A 24369-nucleotide genomic window follows, 5' to 3' on the forward strand; every position below is an offset into this window, starting at 1 on the left:
AAATTAACACTAACTAACACGTGTTAACCCTTTTGTTACTTTATTGCTTTACGAATGTCATTCTAGCCAGAAACATTTATTTACCTTACGCAATGCCGACAAAAGTGAAAATAAACGATAGTAAAAGTGTTCGATAAGTGTTTTTATTCATTTTATGCACAAAAGGTACTAGCGCCGACAGGTACCCGGGCCGTACCTTGTGTTGACCGGAAGTAAGTGTTAAAATTATAATTTTGTATGAAACCCCTGAATGGGCTTGCCATGGGAATTTTTATGGCTTTGAATGGAGTGGCGTTAAGTTTATTGTTTTATTGTGTGAATGTATACAAATTGCCAAAAAAAATTGTAGAGATTATCTTTTATTATAATAGTTAAATGTGTTTTTTGTTAAAGAAATTATATCAGCTTAATAAGCTTTGTTAATTGAGTGAAATTTAAACAATAGATTAAATTTAGGTTTTAATTAAAAATATCAATTTAAAAGGTTTTAGTTAGAATATGTTTAAATTCAGACAGCCCTCCTCTGGCTGCGGGGCTATAGCAATAAAAACATCAAATATTTTTGTAAACTTAATTTTATTAACTCTGGAACTAACAGATGATATTACAAGTTACCTATCTAGATTCGAAAAATACATAATATTTATTTATAACTACAAGAATTAATTTAGCATATAAGTTAAAGAAGCATTCGACAAACGTACGCTAAAAATATTTAAAGTAAGTAAGGTTTAAAATAACCATCCTGCTAATATCATAATTTTTGTGTGTATATGTGTTTCAATTTCACGCGAAAACTACAAAACGGAATTAAAATACCACAAAGACTATAATTTTTGTAAAGATTTCGTATTATTTCACTATAATATAATAATTTATGTAAAAATGTATAATTTGACTATAATAAAACAATAAGATTAAGCGGGCGAAGCCGCGTCTGGGCCGCTAGTAGTACGGTGTCATCTTAAATTGTCACTTTTAAAGGTCAAATAGCAAGGCTGGACTGGAACACGACAGTCAAGGCGATCGTCGTCACCAACCAAAAGTATTATAAATACGTGTTAAAAAAATCTACGTATTTTTCTTCATTTGGTCTTATATAACATAAAATTTAGCAACTTTGAACAACTCTGTAATATCGAAATTTCATACGTGTTCTATTGCAATAATCGTGGTACAACGTAAGTTTGCTAGTTATAGCGGAACGTGCGTACGTTTGTCTCATTTAAAATAATATTAATATTAATAATAGAAATGCTAAATTGAAACTTGCATATAAATATAATATTCGAATGGAATGTGCAGAAGCGAGATAGGTACCCAATTACACCAAACACCATTATTTAGAAGTTATTATATATTTTATTTTATTTTATTTTAATCTATATATACATGTTTTATCTACACTCCTAAATGCGATGGTCGTAGGACAGTAATTCCGTTTTCCTATCTAAGTATATTATAAATCAATAAATTTTATTTTATACACATTTGTTACACAAACATTGCACTGTTCATTCAACGATATGGTTGCCGCGCGCACTCTTATACCAAATCTTTTAAATAAATATTTACAAAATCCGTTAAATTGTTCTCTCTGCATATTAACTAAAAGAGGTATATTATAACACTGTTTTCAAATAAATCTAATATTAAATATTTATATTTACATTTAATAATAATAATAACTTTCAATATTTTTTTAAACTAACAGCGTAAATTAATGATAATTCGTTTCACATTATTAATAATTAGTTTTTCTTGCAATTTTTTACATGAAATCTGTCACATTCGTAGATAAAACAACTGTCAATCGAAAGTTTCTACAAAAGATTTCAACGCGCTAAAAATCAATTTCTCAAAGCATCGATAGATAACAGAGATAAGGGAATCGTATTGATCGCATTATCGCCGCGATTATTTCAAGCATTATGTGATATGTGCTTATTGTTTTGGGCGGAAAAGTTTAGATATCATTGTTCATTGAAAAAACCACGCTATATAGCTTTATATAGCTTTATTAGCTTACGGTATTACGGAAAGTGAACGGCCCTAAATATTGTTAAAACCGAGTATTCCGATCGTAATTCTAATTAGATTTGGTATACGACTGTGCTACAAATAGTTCAGAGGAGTCAGGAGGGCACCTCGCGCGAGTCCCACAGACCGGGTTAGGCCTAAGTTTGCCGCCGCTCGGAGCGCGCCACTCGTGCATCGAACAACTACCTACTAAATTGCGCACAACGACTCTTAAAATCGAAAATATGTACACAAATAATTTATGTGCCCCGAGCGACGACTGTCGCCGTTTATATCACAAGAACACAAATCACGCTCACATGAGTCCGAGTTGGAGACGGGGGCTGGTCGGTGGCGGCGGAGTCACCCACGGCGCGGCCAAGGAGCCTACGCCAGCGGGTACTGTCACAAGGGCGGCTGCGCGTGTGCGTGCGCGTGCGCGTGCGCGTGGTGGTACAGCGGAGACTGGTAATAGTTGTCCACCGGCGCATGGCCGTAGCCATAGTTCACGTCGTACATCTTCAGGTCGGACTTGGTGTCAGCGCCCGGCAGCAGCCGCGTGATGCTGAACGGGTGCGGCGCTGGGGCGTACCCTGTAGGCTCTTGTTTCAGCTGCGCGTAGTGCTCCAGCGCGAGCGGCGTGTGCTCCGGCAGACACAGCTCTGGCGCCGCGTGCAGCTGCGCCAGCAACTCATCGCGCATCTCCTTCTCCTCGCCGGAGCCCGCGCCTCCGCCAGACTTCTCATGGCCGTGTTCTCGTTTGTCATGTCCACCGTGATGTCCGTGAGTTTGAGCTGCTTTTTGAGCTTGCCGAATAGTTTCCTTCTTTTCATCTTTGAATCGTTTCTGTCGTCGCAGGAAGCAGCCGTTTTCAAACATATTTCCGCTATCAGGATGCAGAGTCCAGAATGATCCCTTACCAGGCTTGTCGGGCGTCCGAGGTACTTTGACAAAGCAATCGTTAAAGGAAAGCGAATGTCGAATAGAATTCTGCCAGCGCTGCTGGTTCTGTCTGTAGAACGGAAATAGGTCCATGATGAACTGATAGATCTCCGAGAGAGTGAGCATTCGCGATGGGTTGTTCTGAATGGCCATAGTGATCAGTGATATGTAGGAGTACGGCGGCTTCGCGTGCGTGTAGGAGCGGCGGTAGGTCTTGTCGTTGCGGGCGCGCTGCAGCGCCGAGGTCGGCGAGGCGGCTTCCTGCTCGCGGGGCAGCGTGCCGTAAGGCACCGCGCCGCCGCCGCCCATGCAGGACGCCATGGTGCTGGGCGGCGAGTACCCGACGCCCGGCGAGCCCATGCAGGAGCCGCCCGCGACCATGTTGTTGGTGTACAGGTTCGGATAAGGCTGCGTCGGCATGCAGCCCATCCCGTTGACGTAAGGGGGCGCCAGGCCCGGCGACAGCGAGGACAGCGACGCGGACGTCGGCACGTCGCCGTACGACAGCTTCTGCGAGATCATGGCTAGCGCATCACCCGCGCGTGCACGCCGGCCAGGGGCAAACACTCGCACTGATTGAAAGAGTAAATAGAAGCCAGGGGCCCGCGCGCCCCTCCACGCCGGCCATGAGCGCCGCGCCGGGGCGGAGCCTCGTGCGGCCCGCCCGCCAGCGCGCGCATGCCCCCCGCGGCCCGCCCGCCGGCGCGCGCAATCCCCCCGCCGCCCACCCTCACCCCTCGCACCGCGTCCGCTAATAGTACCGCAGCGGAGCGCGGAAAGATAAAAACATGGAATAATCACAAGTGCGTTAGCGGGAATGTATAGTAGTGTGGAGCTTTGGCCGTCGCCCGCGTGCTGGTGTCGGCGCGCGCTGGGTGTCACGCTGTCGGCCTCTTACTCTATCACTTATTGGGTGTACCCAATTAGGTCTGATTAAAACCTAGTCTTTGTGTTCAGTGTATATTTATACGAGTATATTAAAACAAAACGACTCTACCTTATAAAATACTAACATATTGTTTCTATATTTTCAGAATACACTTGTGATAATTAAGCCTTATTGCATGAAAAATGTTCTTATATTTTATTCTAATACTTTTATAAGGAATAATAAGTACTTACGTTTTGTGCCTTTCGTTCTTATAGCTTTACATTAGAAGGCAAAAACAAAATAACCATACATATTTCATAAAATCCAATATAAATATGCATCCAATCTTGATATGGAATCAAAAATAATGAAATAAGATTCTCTACAGACAAGATTGAAGTAAAAAATATTTAAAGGATGTGGTTTATTTTAGTATTCATATATTTTTTTAGAATAACGCTAAACCAAGTTAGTAAGTAGCGCAAAGCTTTTTTTTACCGGCGGGTGAGGAAACTAAAATATAACACGAAATAGATTAGTTTATATTATTTAAATGTCATAATAGATAAGTAATGTAAAGATATCATTCTATAACTTAATCGATTTCGAGTAGTATTATAAATAAACATATAGTTTAGTAAATAAATAATATAGATTCCCGCTCACAGTAGGATAGGCAGAAGGAACCTAATCATAGTCACTCTGTTTCCCATTTTCCGCCAAATTCTGGAGGCATTGAGTGTTGAATGGCGTAACTCAACGCCGCGCTTTGCCTCGACACCAGAGCGAAGAAATAGAAATGTAAATTTAAATAAATATTTCATTTCTATGTCACAATTTAAACATAGATACACTTTAGTTACATTACTTTATCCAATTGTTTAACTTCAACTATCTTCACGCTTTATTCCTATCTGGGAAGGCAGACAGAAAGGAGAGCTAAAGAATACGGTTCAATAATAATTTTGCTTTAGTTCCTAATTATATAATATTAGATATTTTTTATTATTAAAAGGATAATATCAACAAATAAATTAAACAAATGGGTAGCATTATAATAAGCCTAACGACTAACATTATGTTTGTAAAAACAACACATTAGACTGTCTGTTGTTTTGTAAACAAGGTGATTACTGCATGAAAACAATATTGGGTAAATAAGTTGTTTTTGTAGGTTAACGCTGTGAACGCACATAGCAGGGTAGGTAGAGGGAACCTAGGAACCTAGTGTTAAGAAACCTCCCATTAAGACACTTCCGTTTCACGTAGAGCTGTAATATTTCATTGCCCTGATTGGGAATCGAACCCACAACTGTCGTGTTTACAATCGCACTCGTACCCCTGCGCCAGGATAGTCTCAGATATCAGATGCTATTAATAATAATTAGATAAAATAATTAATTATATATTATTAATTCTATGTATATAACCATTATCACCCAAGAATAGAAGTATGTTTCCTTTTTTTCTTTACAGTAGCAAAAACTGAAATACCCACAAATATAAAAAATCGATGACACCAAAATGTTTATGTTATTAGAAATAAAATACTGAGAATTAAACCTAACTCCTTTAATTTTTCATGAATAAAAATCCATTTTAGGAATCAGTAACCGAATGGTGTAAAAAGGAACTTTTATATATTTGTCATATGTCTGTCGGTATGTTACAGCCACTTTATTTATATACTAGTGGACCCGTACGCGGCTACGCCCGCTTGAACTATACGAATATTTATTAAATATATTTATGAAATTATTTTCTGTTTTCAATAGAGAGATGCGTTAAGCAAGCTCATTTTGGGTGACGTTTTCTAACAACAAACTTTGCAAATCGTTGCTTAGCAACGGTCGCATACCGACGGTTGTTATTAACATGGCGGAATAAATAGCATGTCAAATTAATAAGTATTTTAATATATTGGTATATATCGAAAATATTACAAATATGAGAAAAAAAGTATCCTATGTTCATCCCGCGGCCCACAAGTATCTCTATATGAGTATTTTATCACAATTAAATTAGCGGTTTGGCCCTGTTTGCGTAAAAGACAGACAGACAGACAGACAGACAGACAGACAGACAGAGTTACTTTCGAATTTATAATATAGGTTTGGATAATTTAATAAATAATATATCTATATAATCGGTTAAGAAGTTATTCTATATGAGGCTATAGGTATACGTACCTACAATGCAGTTCGTGTTACACGCGAGGGACACGTAACGGCCATTAGCTCGGATCCGGTGTCGAGTTGCGACGAGTGTCATCCACTTGGAACTGTTGATTGTAAGGGAAAAAAATGATTTCATAATTATATATACCTTTGTATATAATTAAAAATTAAATTAGTTTCACGCTCTATCCCGCACACGGTAGGGTAGGCAGAGGGATCCTTCGAGAGGATTTTCCGCCGAATTCTGGAGGCATTGTGTATTGATTGGCGGACCTCAACTATGTATGTGCTTTGCCTCGACACCAGAGCGAAGATTAGAAAATTAGCATATATAATATATTCCGTTTCCTCGAGTAGAAATCGAATCCACAACCAGTCGCTTTTGCAGTCACATTTTGTGCCATTGCTCCACGACTGGTCACATTTAGGTATATAATATTTTCATATAATATTTTTTTATTAAGGTTCACCCGTCTCCTACCTCTAAAGAAGCAGAATCGTGGGGAACAGGGTGTTTTAACATTTTGATAAAATTGTGATTTTTGTGCGTATGGGCGACTTTCGATTTCGAATTCAGAAATCGATTTCGAAAGTGGAGAATGGAGTAGGTCCCTCTCCCTATCCTGGTATAGGCGGAATAAAACGTTAAATTGACAGCAGGTATGCAAGTACTAACATTTGGCTAGATTATGTATTCAAATTAACTGATCAGTCCCACAAGACAGAAGATAGAAAGAAAGTAACATCAGTAAAATAATTCATCTTCTCTTCTTGTGTCAAACGACTACTGTGACTTTAAAACTCACACACTTTTTCATAAAGAAGATATTTCACAAGAAGATATGTAATAGGACCCTAGTAGAGTGCACCGTTCTTGTGGCGCTCAGTTTCCGCTATTCTATTGGACATATTGTGTTTTCTTATTTATTCTTATTTAGTATTGAACTAAGTATGTATTACTGTAAATGAATATAAAAGTTAATATATATATGTATAGGTACTTATAATATACATATACCTTCGTATATCGATGCGTATCTAAGGATTTGTATAGGAAGGTAGGCGAAGAGTACTTGGGAACCTAGTGATAAGACACTCCAATCCCATTAAGAGACTTCTGTTTACCACTTTTCTCTGAACTCTGGAAGTATTAGTGTAGTGTTGAGCAACGGTTTGTCTCGACAGCAGAGCGAAGAAATGAAAATATTAAATATTTCATTTCCTCGGATGGGAATCAAACTCACAACTTATCACTTTTACAGACACACGCTTATGCCTAATATTTTTACTATTATCTACCAAAAATTATAAAAATACGCGGAGTGACTTAGCACTAGACTCTCTATGCCAATCCTGCTACATACAAAATACAGAGTGAAGCTGAAAAAATATATTTAAGAAGCAAAACTTGTATTTTTCACTGCTAGATCAGGAGACATCCCATCTTTACCACTAATGATCTAATGAATATAATTAAAAATATTTACATTAGATATCAAAAATACAAAGTAAGACGTATAAGAGGTAAACAAAACAGTTAATTAGGTAAACAGCGAACGCCCGTCTCAGCAACAATGCTAATTACCGCCATAATAACGTAAACAGAATATAGCTTCTCTGATGCCGACTGCATTCCGTTTTGCGAAAGGAATCTCTTTTTATCTCATTCTTTGTTTCATTTTAAATATATTTTTGTATATAAACATTGTTTTAACGACCAGTGGCGCAGTGGCACAAGGGTGTGATTGTAAACGCAACTGGTAGTAAGTTCAATCCCTACTCAAAGGAATGAGGAATTAATCAATATTTTCATTTCTTCGCTCCGGCACCAAGGCAGGAACCCGGCAAAAGACCGCCACTCAAAACACAATGCATCGAATAGTTCGGCGGAAAATGGAGAACGGAATCTTGATTCTATTTTTTCTCTGCCTGCAGCCTGCGGAATACAACGTGGAGCTGATATATTTTATTTATTTCTTAAAATTAGTGTCCAGGCACGCAATGCCTCTAGGATTCGGCGGAAACGGGAATGGAATACCTTGATGGAAATGCAGTGTCTTCATTCTAGGTTTCCAGGTTCCCTCTGTCTATTCTGCTATGTGACAGGAGTTTAAAGCTAAAAAAACATTGTTATATTAAAATAACAAATTAACTAACGTAATTAGCGTTTGTTTTTGTATCGTTATAGATCATTTGGGGAACCTAATTAGATGTTATTCTGTCGATCTTCGGAGCAATATATATATTATTTTTACTATATATAATATGCATAATGACTTCCCTTCTCGACTTTACCGAGAAGGGAATCTCCTGCCGAACTAACTCCTGTTATTAGCTCGGCTCCTGTTATAAGGCTAGGAGTAAGGGTGACACTAATTTAACAATATTTTATTTAAATATATGTATTAATTTTATTTTATTATTTACTAATTTGTATTGGAATTTATTTATTTACTAATTTGTATTAACAAGAATATAGTGAATGCCATTTTTCCTGAGGGTCTCGCTCGGGACGGGGCATTATTAAAACCGACTTAATCGTGAAAAAGTTGAGAAATCAATTGCATAATGAAATATTTAATGTTTTCGTTTTCTTTGCTCTGGTGTCGAGACAAAGAGCGGCGTCGAATTCCGTGACTCAACAAGGGTCCTCTTACTGCATTATATGTGGGATACAGCGTTTACCTAAAAAAAATTCTAAATTAACAAGACTACTATAAATTTTATCTTAAATACGTATCTAGCTTAAGTTAACAATTTAGACCCCAAAACTAAAATTTACAAGTCAAAAAACACGTGCCAACACAAAGAAGATCGCCTTTAACCCTACATATTTATTTATCCAAAGCATAATTAGCAACAATGGGGCTTCACGGGTTATCAAACAAAAGGTCTTCTTGTTCTGTCTTGACCACCTTACACCCATCCAGATAAGCCAGCCAGGTATATAAGCCGAGGTGTACCAGAGCTGGCACGTCGGAAGGCGCTGTCTATCCCATCCTTTTGTTGATAAGATCGAACTGAAATTGACGTGAGAAATTGTTGTTTTGCGACAGGAATAAAAACTTGGCTTGAAGCTTATAAAAAAACTGTGTCAAAATTTGTGAAATAATATGATAAATGGTAATATAGCTTACGTTGAGTGTATTTATTAATGAAAATATTGAGGCTGTCGTGTCGTGGTTTGTGGGTTCGATTCTCACTTAGGGAAATACTTAATATTTTGTTTTCCTAGCTCTGGGAAAGAGGCAAAGCGCGGCGTTCAGTTCCGCAACTCAACACGTATTGCCTAATTCCCAACACTAGATTCCCAGGTTCCCTCTGCTCACCGTTCTATGTGCAGGATACAGCGTGAAGCTAATAAGAAAAAAACGTATAAAATATAATAAATACAGCAATAATTTGGAAAACTACAAATTAATTTACGAGTTGTATACTTATGTTAACTCTTCACGAGTAGCGCCATCTAGTGCTGAAGAGCACCAAGCTCAACTCTATAATTCTGTAGGTACTACATGTTGAGTAGCGGAACCCAATATCTCGCTTTGCCTCACCATGAGAAGAAAAGACTAAATATAATATAATTTAATCATTCCATTGAGTTAGAAAGAACCCATAACCACCGTCTTTCCTACGATGGCAGCGTCTAAAACTTATATATTTAGATATCTATATAAAATTCTATTCTATCTTATATATATATATCTTATTTACATATAGTTTGCATGCAAACGTGGTATAATTATCTTATTTCCCCGGAGGCCACACACCGAAGCCTTTACCTTATAAGCATGGTCTACAAAGAGCTCTAAGTTGGACCAAACGATTCTAAGCGTAGTTGTCCAATTCCGTTTAATACGTGTAAGTTATTAAGCTTATAATGATTTTAATAATTCTTATTTTTGTTATGTTTAATTCATTAAAAAATATTAAATGTTAAGCTAGATATTTCAATTTTTTTTTTTTTTTAAGAAATTTTTACCCATATTTTTTTAATGAAAAATATTTACTTAAACATACCTAATACAGGATATGTAGAAAAGTACGTAGTTCTGCTTTCTAAAAGGAAAAAATAGTATACCCTCCATATAGAAAAACAGAAAGAATTATATATAAAGAAAGACAGGTCTTTAGAATCATAGATAAAAAAAATTGGTAATCACCGGTATCAAAGGTACCGATATTCGTTGGACAGCCAGGTTTCCACACCCACGGCACACCATTAGGCCGATGTTGACTCAGCGTCGAGATCGCGACCAACTAACTAAATTCCCTGCGCTTATGTGAAAATTGGTCGAAAATTCCTGTTTCGTCACGTCGCTGCTGTTTTGTAGAAAAAGCAATATGAATTCGATGATAGAAAGGAAAAATGTGTGCTTTTTCATTTATTTCATTTATTACTAGCAGTTTTCGTTATTGTGAAATAAAATTAAACTAAAACTGTACTGGTTTTTTTTTAAATTACGATTGAACTGTTCAAAAGTTAAATACTTAGTTCAAGCGAATAATGGAATTGTTGAAAGTACCTACAATAAAACTTGGAATAGTGGTGGAGTTAGGACATACCTAATATGGATGTGTTTTGAGTGGAGGATCTCAACGCCGCCCCTTGCTTTGTTACCAGAGCAAAGAAATTAATATATTAATAAATAATAATTAATTCCCCTGAGTGGGAAATGAACCCATAACCGTCGCGTTTACATTCACACGCTTGTGTCATTGAGTCATGACGGCTTCCAAGAAATGTCTGTCTTCAAAATATAATCGTTCTTGATGGTCGAAATATCTCCAAATTGTTAAAAAACGTACTATTTTAGTTACTATTCAAAAAACACATTTAAGTAGCCTTTATAATTTCTTACGATTTAATAATTTTCATATAAATACAAAATTTATAAGTTTTGTTCTTATAAATCTATTGATTTTCAGATTATATACAAGTATACAGGTTCAAATCTCGCAACATTCCCAAATTTTATTAACAACCTGCAGTTTTGAATGCATCTCGACTATAGTATGTAAATAATGCAATAATAACTCAAATAACTGTATGTACGTACGGCCAGTGGCCCTCTCACAGTCTGTACATACTCCACACGAGAGCACTCACCGTATAGACACGCGATACATGTTTAACTTAAAATGGATTCGCTAAAAACTTGCACGTCGGCTCGTGTCGACGTTTTGATTAACTTAATTATTTATTATGGTAGCTATATATGTGCTAGGGCTTGTTTTGGGTAGGTTTACCCTAACCTGGGCTTTAGCTTTAAGTATATATATATGTGGAAACGTTTATTTAAAAATTTCTCAGAGTTAATTATCTATTAATTAAGTTTCTGGGTTGGACACAAGACTATACCTACCTCCTCTATTCCCACGCCTATGTAGAGAAATTTTATAATGCTCTATTCTATGATAATACAGTTATTTATGTGGCTAATGACAATTGGAGAAAAAAAACAATATAACACGATTTAAAAATATTTTAATTAAATATGATAGTATGATAACACTATATCTCGATTTTTAATACAAACGTGAAAGAAAACTCTAGTGTAGGTGCTCTCTAAAAACGACTCGCAGTCTGTCAAATAATATCATTACTTATTTGTATGTAATATCTTAATTTTAACATGTACTAGTAAAACAAAATAGTCCTCTTCTTTTTAAAATAATTATACATATCACACTTTTAGAATAAAAAAAGACAACTTAAAATTTCTGTTGCTTCTGTTTTTCCCAAAAACTGACCACAAGAAAATCGTATATAAGTCTTTATAGATTTTCTACAAAATATAAGTTTTTTTATTAATTCTGTTATATTATGAGAATGTGATGATGAAGCTATATTATTTAACTAGCGGCCCGCTCGCGGTTTCACCCGCGTTATCTATGTTATTATTAATTTCTGTCTCCATGACTACGTCCTAGTGACGTCTATGCAAAATTTGAGACTCCTAGCATTTAGTAACGAATGACAAAGTCAAGTGTCATTAGTAACGAAGTTTCATACAAATTTTCAACCCCAAAAACAAACCCTTAGAAGTTGAATATTGCAAATTCCCGTCTTAGCGAGAACATACAAAGTCAAAGTCAAGTCAAAATATCTTTATTCCATAAAAATGCTTAACATTCACTTGGACATGTCATAAAAGATAAAAAAAAAATGGAAAACAAAATAACCAAAAAAATGTGCAATTTTGACTTGAAAAAAGCCCGTTCAAATGGTTGAGCTCATGAGAAGATACAGGCAAAGAAACTCATGGCCACTCTTTTTAAATGCCAACATTTGTTATAAATCACAATTAACAATTTTAACTTAGAAATAGAGCAACTCATTTCCAAACATCTTTATCGCAAACATAATCTTTAACAGAGTAATAAGCTTTTTGGCAGAGCCTGTGCTTTACCACTTTTTTAAATTTGTTCAGTGATAAATTAACCACGTCGTTTGGAAGTTTGTTATAAAAGTGTATACTTTGACCTACGAATGAGTGAGACACTTTATGGAGCCTAGAGAAGGGCACAGCAAGCTTATTTTTATTTCTTAAATTATATTGATGGAGGTCACTGTTTTTATTAAATTTATTAATATTCTTATGCACATATACTAAGTTGTCGTAAATATATTGGGAGTGTAGTGTGAGGATGTTAAAGTCTTTAAATTTATTCCTTAGTGACTCCCGTGGACCCATTTTATAGACTGCTCGGACAGCCCGTTTTTGGAGCACAAAAATGGTATCTATGTCAGCGGCACTACCCCAAAGTAATAGGCCGTAAGACATAATGCTATGAAAATAGCTGAAGTATACTAAACGCGCGGTGTCAACATCGGTCAGTTGACGAATCTTGCGGACAGCATACGCTGCCGAACTAAGTCTACCAGATAAAGTTTCTATATGCGGACCCCATTGTAACTTAGCATCTAATGTTATACCTAAGAAAACAGTTTCATTAACTACTTTAAGTTCCTTATTGTTCATCAAAACCCTGGTTTCTACTTGTTGAACATTCTTAGTAAAGAACCTGATACATTTAGTTTTACTACTATTTAAAAGCAAGTTATTGGCACTAAACCAGTGCAATATCCTAGAAAGAGCATTGTTTACATCGTCAATTTCCAATTGCTGTCTATTAACCTTAAAAACTAAAGATGTATCATCTGCAAACAACACCATTTCACAGATATCTCTCATAAGGTGAGGTAAGTCATTAATGTACAAAAGGAACAAAAACGGACCCAGAATAGAGCCTTGTGGCACCCCCAATGCTACAGGTGACCCGTGTGATAGTTTCCCGTTGACATTTACCTTTTGAATCCTATCACTTAAATAAGAAGTGAGAAGATCCAAAGCAATGCCTCTTATACCATAGTGGTGTAGCTTCCTGATAAGAGTTTTATGCTGCACACAATCAAATGCTTTGGATAAGTCACAAAACACCCCAAAGGCATCACGTGACTCCTCCCAAGCCGCGAATACACTCTCTAATAATTTGACCCCAGCATCAGATGTTGACCTTCCACGAGTGAAACCAAATTGACCTGTGTGCAGTAATTTATTTTTATTAAAATAAGTAAGAAGCTGACTGAGTATCAGCTTTTCAAAAATTTTACTAAACGTAGGTAGTACTGAAATCGGTCTGAAATTTGTGGGGTCTTGCGTACTACCTGATTTAAACAATGGAGTTATTTTACTATATTTCATCAAATCAGGAAACACTCCACAATCAATACATCTATTAAAAATTGTAACTAAATCAGGAATCAAAATATCAATTAAAGAATTTATGATATTAACTGAGACACCCCACAAGTCGGCTGTCTTTTTCATACTAATTGATTTGAAAGCTACACTAATGTCTGAATAATTTACATGACGGAAAACGAAACCATTATAAAATTCGGGAACATTGTCTTTAATTAACGATTCTGCAATAGTGGTGGAAGAACCTAAATCGTTTGTTAGACTGACTGGGAAAGTAGAGAAAAACTTTTCAAATGCAATGGCCACTTCCAAATCGGAATCAACAATGTGACCGTCAATACTAAGTTTAAAATTAGAATCTTTCACCCTAGTTCTCCCAGTCTCGGCATTAACAACCTTCCAAGTGGCTTCAATTTTATTATTACTATTTCTGATTTTTGTTTTAATAAATAAAGATTTAGCAATTTTGCAAACTCTTTTGAAAATTTTAGAGTAAGATTTTAAGTACTCTTTAAACTCTTCACCACTATTAAACTGTTTTTCATAATATAACATATACAGTGTCTCCCTACTCTTATAAATACCTGCTGTGGCCCAGTCTCCAAAGATAGGACTATCAGTAATTGTAATCTCTTTGGGAGTAAATATTGAATGAAATTTATTAATAAAAGAGTAAAAAAAAAGAATTGTACAAAGAATTGGGAGGTAAAGTTATATCTAAAACTAGTAAATTAGTTAGTAAACTAACTCTCATACGTTCCAAACGACTAGCTGTGACAGGTACAACAGCAATTCTTTTCTTAGCCACCTGTTTTTTCTTACTATAGAATTCTACTAGCTGACCAGAGTGGTCAGAATCCAATTTATTAATAATGCTTTTGTAGCATGGAATAATGTCAGTAAATATGTTATCTATACAAGTACTAGTCGTAGGAGTTATTCTGGTTGGCTCCATAAATACATTAAGTAAATTGTGTGACTTAAAAAGACTTAATAAATTAATGGTGGGACTAAAACTTTCCAAAATATTAACATTAAAGTCCCCACACACTAACAAAGGCTTACCCGACTTGGTAAGTTTGCTTAAGGCCTCATCCATTACTTCTAAAAATAATTTTAAATTGGCGGAGGGAGGTCTGTATACACATATAACAATGAATTGCTCTAATTGAACACACGCTAATTCGATAGAACATTCTACAGAAAGGGACACAATATCTTTCCGTTCCTTGAACTTAAGGTTCTTGTTTAATATTATAAGCGACCCCCCGTGTATTGTGTTGATTCTGCAGAATGAGCTTCCTACCCGGTGGTTTCTGAAATTAAACATGAGCTGGTTCACCTTTAACCAATGTTCAGTAATACACAAAATACTAATTTCCTCCGAGTTCATGAATAATTCCAGCTCTAGCTGCTTGCCCCCCGTCAAGCAACAGATGTTCTGATGAACTAATCTAATAGAATTAACATTTTTATTATTATTTTTGCATGGATATTGTGATGATGTGCAATGTGCGTGATTATTGTAATTTAATTGTAAAGCTGGCTGGATCAAATGGATATTTAATAATAAATTAGAGCTAGAGGTTGCTACCTCTGTTGTCTGAGAAATTAATTTAAATGTTGAGAAATGTCAACAGAGTGTAAATTATTAGACATAATGTCAGAATAAATTGGAATGTCAGTCTGCTCAATAGAAGCAGTTGAAGTAGTAGCCAAGTTCTTGGCTGATAAGTCAAAATAATAGGATAGCACAGAAGCTATCTGTCTCTTAAACCTATGACCAAAATAATATTTACTTTGAGTCAAAAATAAAGTTTTACTAACTATTTTGTTAGTGTCAATTAAATGAAATTTGTCATTATATGTACTTATTGTGTGCAGAGTAGAGTTTAGCTTATATCTGTAATTATTTTCCGCTTCTGGCTGATTTTTACAATAAGGAAATGTAAACAAAATTATTTTACTTATATCTAAGTTTAATAATGACTTACAATACTCATTTAACTGTTTTTTGTTTAAATTTCCCCTATTACTTGATAATATAACAAGTTTGTCACACTTATTAAATTTATAACTTAAACTTCTCTGCATGAGAACTTCAAAGGATGCTGACGGATAACAAAAACTAACAGCTGACTGTCCCGGTAAACAAGAATTCAAAATTGAACCCATATTCCTTCCAATATCATCACTAAATAAAACTATGTTTTGTGCATTAACTAATGAACTAGGTTCATGAATTGATGCACGAAATGACTGCTGTAACCTGAACCTACTACTACTATTATTATGAAGGCTGTCACACAAGGGGTTGGTCAAGGGGACACACACCGGAGTACTTGCAGGCGATTGCTGTGATGAACGGGCACAATCACAAGAGTGATTGTTGATTAAAGAATCAAAACGTTCAGTGTTATTTGTGGACAGTGTAATAAGATTGTCCATCACCTTGGAATACTCTTGTATTTCGTTCAATGAATTGACATACTTTTTATTAAGTATATCAAGGGAGTCTTTTAAATAATTAATTTCACTTTGTAGTGCTTGTGTATCAGCTTCATAATTTAACCTACACTTATTTAGTTTTTTTGTGCACATTTCTAAATCATCATATAGTTCCAATTTCTCCTTACTTAATTTTGCACACTTGGACATATAACTATGTTGTTTTATTAATTTTTTAGTTTTGACAATAAACTTATTGATTTTTATGTATTTTTTTAGTTTGTTTCTACTGCAGTGAGGCAGACTTGATCCTTTTTTAAGATTGAATAATGATGTGTCATTCTTGGTGAGATCAATAATTGAGTGACTATGTCTGTCCAACACAGGAGAAACCAACTGCGGGGCACTCTCAACTAACTCATTATACAAGCTAATATTATGTGACACGGTAGCATTCTGAGCATCCTCCTGTAACTTAGTAATGAGTGTGTGAGCCTCTTGCAGCTCCTGCTCCAAGGTAGTTATCCTAATAAGGGCCTGCTCATAATTCATCGCTGCACCGGTCAAACTTATCTACTAAATCTTTGAGAGTATCCCGTTCCTTTACAATTGTTGTTAATTCTATGTGTATAGCAGTCATTTCTTTCTTAAGCCTAGTGTTATTGTCTAATAATTGTAAAAGTTCTATTTCATTATCTTGCCTTTCACACTGTAATTGGGCACACAAATCCTTAGTGTTTTTTAATTCTTGTAAAGTCAGTTGGAGTTTGGACTCCTCCTGACGAGATAGTGCTCTGCGAGTCATCATTTCGAGTAAAGTATTTACGTCCGTCCGTCATTTATACGTCCTATAAATAACTCCTATGCAAAATTTGAGATTCCTAGCACTTGTAGTTTCTGAGATTTCGTGATGAGTGAGTGACCTTTCGATTTTATATATATAGATATATATATATACTAGCGGCCCGTTCGCGGCTTCGCCTGCGTCTCCATGAGTACCTCCTATAAGTACGTCCTATAAGTGACGTCCATGCAAAATTTGAGACTCCTAGCAATTGTAGTAATGAAGTTACATACAAACTTTCAACCCCAAAAACAACCCCTTAGAAGTCGAATATTGCAAATTCCCGTCTTAGCGAGCACCTACGTCCTATAAATAACTCCTATGCAAAATTTCAGATTCCTAGCGCATGTAGTTTCTGAGATTTCGTGATGAGTGAGTGACCTTTCGATTTTATATATATAGATATATATATATAATACATATATATATATATATATACATCTACAGTTATGCCTATTTTCTCTGTATAATCCAACGATAATAAAAGTTTAGGTTTTCCCAACGCCGCGGGTGGTCTCATCACGCCACTTAGCGTGTCACACAAAAAACACCATCAAAATATGAAAATATCATACTTATAACAGGTAGAGACGTCAGTGGACATCCCTTTGTAAACATTTTGGGTTTTTTTTAATATTAGGTAAATTCGTTTATTTTTTTAAATATTTAGTATTTGATTTTTCATATTTTTTTGTTCTCTATGTGTGTTTAAGATGTAATAATAATATTTTTATAATTATTAAAACATTGCTTCAATTTTGTATATTTAATTTCAACTAAAACTAATCTTATACACGCCAATTATTAAAATAAATAAATATAAACAGCATTTATATGATATTATTATAGCAAATTCAAGCATTAAATTCTATATTTGGTAGAACCATTATAATATCTTATCCACTGTACACTCTCTCCACGTTTTGTTTTCCTAGGCCAGGTACGGTGCGCCTGCGCAGGTACCGCGGGGCCCCTCTCAAGAGTCCGTTTCCTTTCCATTTCAGACATTCAAGTTATAACATTTCAACGTAAATTGAATACTACGTGCCTTTAAACACAGCTCTCGGTTTGTTTATTTTAACAGATCTCCATTGGCACTTAAAAGTTATCAAAATATTGTAATTATTGAATTGTTTTTATGTAAAATTGTTATTATTATGTAAAAATTTACATTTGTTTTGCCTTTTTTGTGAATTAATTTTAGTATTAAGTACTTATTGTAATAATAAAATAACAGTCCCAAACAGCTTTTTAAGTCACTCCGCTTTTCCACCGAATTCTGGAGTCATTGAATGTTGCAGACGGAAGAACTGATAACAATAAATATTCCCTCGAATGGAAATCGAACCCACAAACAGTAACACAGCAAAGTATAATTTTGTAGATTATAAGGTAATTTAGAATATAAATTATAATATTAATTCATTTTTGGGAAAGCGTGGTTTTCAACATCAGGTAGAAGTTCAGGTCAGTCTGTTATTAACACAAGTTGTGGTAGAAATACTTTTTCTTTAAGTCATTCCTCACAGTGAAGAAGAGAGAAGAAGAAGAAGAAGATCGTTTTACAATTCAATCAACATTGGTTTCGTTTTCTGCCCCTGACTGGCTTCTATCTATTACTTTCATCTATTAAAAGTAAGAGGCACATGTCCATACATACCAATGCTAGTACAGCTTGTTCGTACTTAGTGTCCCACACTCGCAAAGCCCTTTTAAATCATGAATGAAACCAACCGCGCGTACGCACTTTAAAAACAATTAAAGTTATGCCACAGACCTCCGGATAAGGGAGGTTTATATGATGCCATTCATTTTTTTTAAATGTAGTTTAGTGTGTAATAGTAAAGAATATAATAATTTATCACTGTATTCTCGATGCCTTCCTCATAATTTTAATTTATTGTGAAGTTAAAATATAAAATAGAATCTATATAAGACAGCGTTCAATTATATGACTAACTAGCGGCCCGCCCGCGGCTTCGCCTGCGTGAACGACGTTATTATTAATTTCTGTCTCCATGAGTACCTACGTCCTATAAGTGACGTCCATGTAAAATTTGAGACTCCTAGCATTTGTATTAACGAAGTTTCATACAAACTTTCAATCCCAAAAACAACCCCTTAGAAGTCGAATATTGCAAATTCCCGTCTTAGCGATCACCTACGTCCTATAAGTAACTCCTATGCAGAATTTGAGATTCCTAGCACATGTAGTTTCTGAGATTTCGTGATGACTGAGTGACCTTTCGATTTTATATATGTAGATTAATTAAATAAATATCTTAAATATAAAACTCAAAAAAATATATTAGACTTATAAAGTAACATAATTATTGTAATAAAAACGGAGCCTCAGATCTGCAAGCATTTTCTATATAACATCATAAAAACCAATCTACGGTCGCCACGCGATTCGCAAACCCGCGTAATCCCGGACAAGTGGTCCAGGGGACGAAGGGGGACCTCGGGGGACGCCTGGGAACTTTATTACCGCTGCCTAATTCCCTGCTAGTGGCTTAAGGTGGAGATAGCTGTGGGAGAGGAATAATGCAACCAATATATATACTTACAGTCTGTTTGTTAAGTTGTATGTATTAATATGTTTAGTATTGATAAAAAGTTACACAAAATTCTATCTAAATTATTTGTTATGTAAGTAGATTTTTTTTATCATAATATATTTGAGGAAATGAAATATTTCATTGAGTTCCGTCACTCAACACGAATGCCTCGAGTGTCCAGTGGAAAGTAGGGGACGGAAGTGTCTTAATGGAAACAGAGGACACTCTGTAGTTAAGACATTAACTAGGGTTAGTTTCCAGATTCTCTCTGCCTACACTATGTGCAGAATTCAGCTTGAAGCTAAAAAAAAGCCTTCCATTAGTTGTAGTGTTACAATCTTGCGGAAAGTGGAGAACGGAGTGAAAATCTCAAGCTGAAAAAAAAAATAACTAAAAGTCTGGTTACACTAATTATGAAAGCGATTTATGTTAACTTAGATAAACTAACATAAATAACATTGATTTAGATAAATCATAAAATTCAAAATAAAATATAAAATACAAAAATTGATAAAAATGAAAACAGTAAAATATTTTTATATATATTTAATATACTCCCTATCTACCAGTAAAGTTAACCTAAGTAATAATAATGCAGGAATAATTAGACATCGCCCCCAAGGAAAAACACCTTTGGTTAATCCTGTGTTAGTGGTTATCCCACATCATAAGGCTAAGAGAGGGTTCCTAAAACATCGTTAATCTTTACTATTGCTTTTTAGTTGGGATGTTTTTGGATCAGTAGGAATTAGGCCAGAATTATTATTTGAGGCAACTCGTAGCACAGGGGGACAAGTGTGTATGTAAATGCGATAGGTTGCAGTTCGATTTCCATTTGAGGAAATGAAATACTTGATATCGCCATTTTCTTCGCTCTGGTGTAGAGGTAAGGTGCGGTGATGAAAATATCCCGACTAGGAAGGCAGACCCTGGCAATAGCCGGGATTAATGCCAGGAGGAACAAGGAGATAGGTTTTATATTCCACACCTTATTAGGAAATATAATATTTGTGGGATGCATCCGAGCTGGGGTGTCCGGGAGAGGGGAGAGAGGACACGGTAGCCTCGACGGCGTTAAGTGGCTCTCGCACTAAAACCATCATAAACTAGTCTTGCCATGATCGTACAGGTGAATGGGATATTGGAACTCTTTCTATTTAAGTTGACTGACTGAAAACGCAGAGTATGGGTTCGATTTCCACTCGAGCACAATTAATTCCGAATTACATTTCCTCGCTCTGGTATCAAGACAAAGCACGATGTTAAGTTCCTCGTCAATTCACAATATCTCGAAAATTGGACGGAAAATGGAGAACAGAGTGTCTCAAAGCTAGGTTTCTTCAGCTTAACCTGCTGTAGAATGTAGAATGTCAAATTTTTATATTAATAAAAATCTCTTTGTAGATAAAAATGGTTGTTTTTACATACAAAAATAAAATTTCAAAATGTTTTTCGCTAATTGTACATTTTATTTTGGAATTCTTGCTTAATAGTCGATAGTTTTTAGCATGTTATTTTTAAGTAGGTACATAGTACATTTTTAAAAAAATCATACAATTAAAATGAAAACCAATTTATTTTAATTATTTTAAATAATTTTTTAATCGGCCAATATATTTAACAGGAATATACCCTCCGTCTGTACTGGACCACCCGAGATCGAGTACTCTTGAACTCTTGACTAGTTCTTTCTAGCGGACACTAAAGTAAGTTTGACTGTCCTTAGTTTTAGAAAAAAAAATCTATGAGCTTTTCTTATCTTTTACGTCTTCCTATATGAGAGTAAGGCAATGGTTAAATATTAAGGGGTAATAAAATATAGTAATTTTTAATAATTAATTTTCTATAAGGAATCAATCAATTACCTAATTAAAATCAAAAACCTATGATATAGAAAACTGAAACTCTTCTTTTCTTTCAAATTGGAAATGAAAGCGCGAGAAAATTAAAATATTAAATAATTAATTCCACCGAGTGGGAATCGAACTCATAACGTCCCAACCCCCAACAAAAAGAACATAAATGGAACCAATATTAAAAACAAAACACCAATCATTTATACCTATAACAGAAAACCAAAACTCATATCTTTAACAATGCCATAAAAGGGGTTGTTTACCCAGTCTGACCATAATCAACCCCTGATAGGAGGTAAGAAAAAGTAATAATTGTTTGTGTTTATATTAAACGGGGGCTGGTATGTAAACACTTCGTGGGTGGTCGCGGGTTCCTCCCCGTAGATTTGGAGGCTGTGAACATTGAAATTTGTTAGGCTAGTGTTAATTATTTAAAAATGCGCTCAACCCATTTCCTTGCATATATTTTAAAACACCTAGGTGTAATTTTGCATTTTTGTATTAAAATGTTTTGGTTTTTTCTTTCTTTGTCTAATTGTTGTTTTTTTGTAGTTTTGTGGGAGTTTTTTTAGTCAGAGAACTCTGGGTTATATTTTAACTATTGATAAATATTTTAGTCTATTGTTTTATAAGACAGTCGTAGTGCTGGGGCACATGTTTATGACTGTAAAGCGACTGGCTGTGGGTTCGATTCCGACTCGAGTAAATAAAATATTTAATATTGTCACTTCTTCGCTCCGGTGCCGAGGCAAAGCGCGACGTTGATTTTCGACACTCAACACACATTGCTATCAAAATTCAGCAGAAAATGAAGATTGAAGTGTGTGACACTAGGTTCCCTCTGTCTATCCTGCTGTGTGCGGGATACAGCGTGAAGTTAAAACAAAATATTATAGTCGAGGTAACCTAATTGAACAGTATCATTTCTCTTCTTTGTATAGTATCATTCCTCTCCTTCTTTAGGTACTTACATATCGGTATACTGTTTGGAAAATGGTCAAAGCTTGCAAAGATTTCAATTTTACTATATATATCCTAAATTTTTAGATTTTCTTTTCTAAATAATGGCACGTAATGTTCTAAACAATACATTCGTCTCTTAAATTTTTTTTTTATGTGGCTAGCTTTATCGTTGGAGCATGAGCCCCACCTATATCTATTTGACTACTAAGAGCTCAGGTTCTCCAATGACTTTTCTTATTATATCGACATATTAAAAAATATTATCATTCAATTGCTATGGGAAATATATTAGAATACTTTATATTTATTTACACTTAGGGAACATATAAGGAAGTATTGTAGTGATTGAATACTCAAAGTGATTCGTCACAACATGATTAATTAAATTAAAGCCAAATAAAAAATATAAAAACGCGTGGCGGGCGCTTGCCCTCTTCAGAGTTTACGGACGACCGATTTCTGAATGGGCTACACTTTTGTACTACGTACATTATATATTTTTTTAAGTATAAAAATAACATATCTTTATTACTATAGAAATAAGACTTATTTTAGTCTTTATTTATCTGTGGTAACAATGTCCAAGGGTCGTAATCGAACTGCAATTTGTTTATATTAGGGACTTACTAGATAATAGCCGGCGCTTTGATTAAAATTGGACTATGAAAGTATTTAATTGAATTTCCCACGAAAAATTACAATTCCCATTAGAAGTGGTTTGGGATTTATAAATTGAAATTTCTTATTAAGGTACTTTGTACTGTTTATTATAAGTAAATAGTATCTAGATTGAACCAGAGTCATATTTTAAATAGATAATATTATTAATAAAATAAAAAATATATTTTTATGTATTATTGTATAAATAATATCCAATAGCCAAAATAACTATTTAATAGCAATTAAATCATCATAAGCAACGCATCGCCTTTAAATCGCCACCTGGTTAAGCATATTACGACTCATCCTTCAATAAAATAAATTCACCCTCTCGATCCCACGCAACCTTATAAAAATATAATTATAATATGCACACGTATGGCACTTCCGTCATTTTTTAAAGATAGGGTAGCACCACTATAACTGTCATTTTGACGTGCTCTTTTTAGTGTTGCCAGTATTAATATGTAATTTGGATGGTTTTAGGGTGATTGATTAAATAAGTGTGCGGGGAAGATAAAGCGATGAATGTAAACGACTCGATGGTATCATTTAAGCGAGTCACGCTCGGTTTACGTTTGGACTGTGCGACTGGTGTGTTGCAGTTTTTTTTTTGTTATTTTTTTCTTCTGCTTTATTTGATGGTATACAAAAAATCTTGGGATGAAATAGTTTATTCCATTCCGAATTCACCCGCCATAAGAAGTTGTTGGATTTAATTTTTATCAAAATTTCTAATTTCTTCAGTTCTATTTACTTATCCGTCACTCAAAGTTCAGCAAAATATAGCTTTAAAATTATTTTATATATGGAAGTATCCACATAGAAAACCAACCAAAAACTTCCCTAATTAAAAATCATTACAAAATTAAAATTAATGAATATTCAGATCTGTGGTGTGCATAATAACAAAATGATAAAAGTGAGCTCACAGCCAGCACATACCTACCGTACGAATCACCCTCGCGGAGCGCACACAGGTGGGCTTAATCAAATTATACAAATTGCACCATACAATATTCATGGATAGGGAGGCACAGTAATCGATAATTTTAATAATTATCTATAAACGCGTCGACACTAAATTGTCAGCATTAGAACGTAGTGTAGGGCATTGTTTCTTTTTAGCGTTACGCTGTATCCCGCATATAGGTAGCAGTGTAGGCAGAGGGTTCTTGGATAGGTTCCCAGCTTTCTGCCAATTTTTCAAAGTGGTACGGTTAGGCGCCTACGCCATGACGGCCTTAATTAAAATTACTTTCTTCGCTCTAGTAAAACAAATCAACGGTGTTGAGTTCCAACAATCCGTATTCCATGCT

At 35.2% G+C, this 24369-nt stretch overlaps 1 protein-coding gene across 1 annotated transcript; it reads right to left on the reverse strand.

The window, feature by feature from the left end:
- Nucleotides 1-557: 557 nt before the first annotated feature.
- fkh (fork head box protein) lies at nt 558-3547 on the reverse strand. The gene has a single exon (XM_085189469.1). It carries the CDS (start codon nt 3481-3483, stop codon nt 2425-2427), a length of 1059 nt encoding a protein of 352 aa, XP_085045595.1. The 5' UTR covers nt 3484-3547; the 3' UTR covers nt 558-2424.
- Between the last annotated feature and the right edge of the window lie 20822 nt (nt 3548-24369).

Source organism: Heliconius melpomene, chromosome 8 (assembly GCF_056956725.1).
Source record: "Heliconius melpomene rosina isolate 202511_hmr_F chromosome 8, ASM5695672v1, whole genome shotgun sequence".
NCBI classification, from domain to species: Eukaryota; Metazoa; Arthropoda; class Insecta; order Lepidoptera; family Nymphalidae; genus Heliconius; species Heliconius melpomene.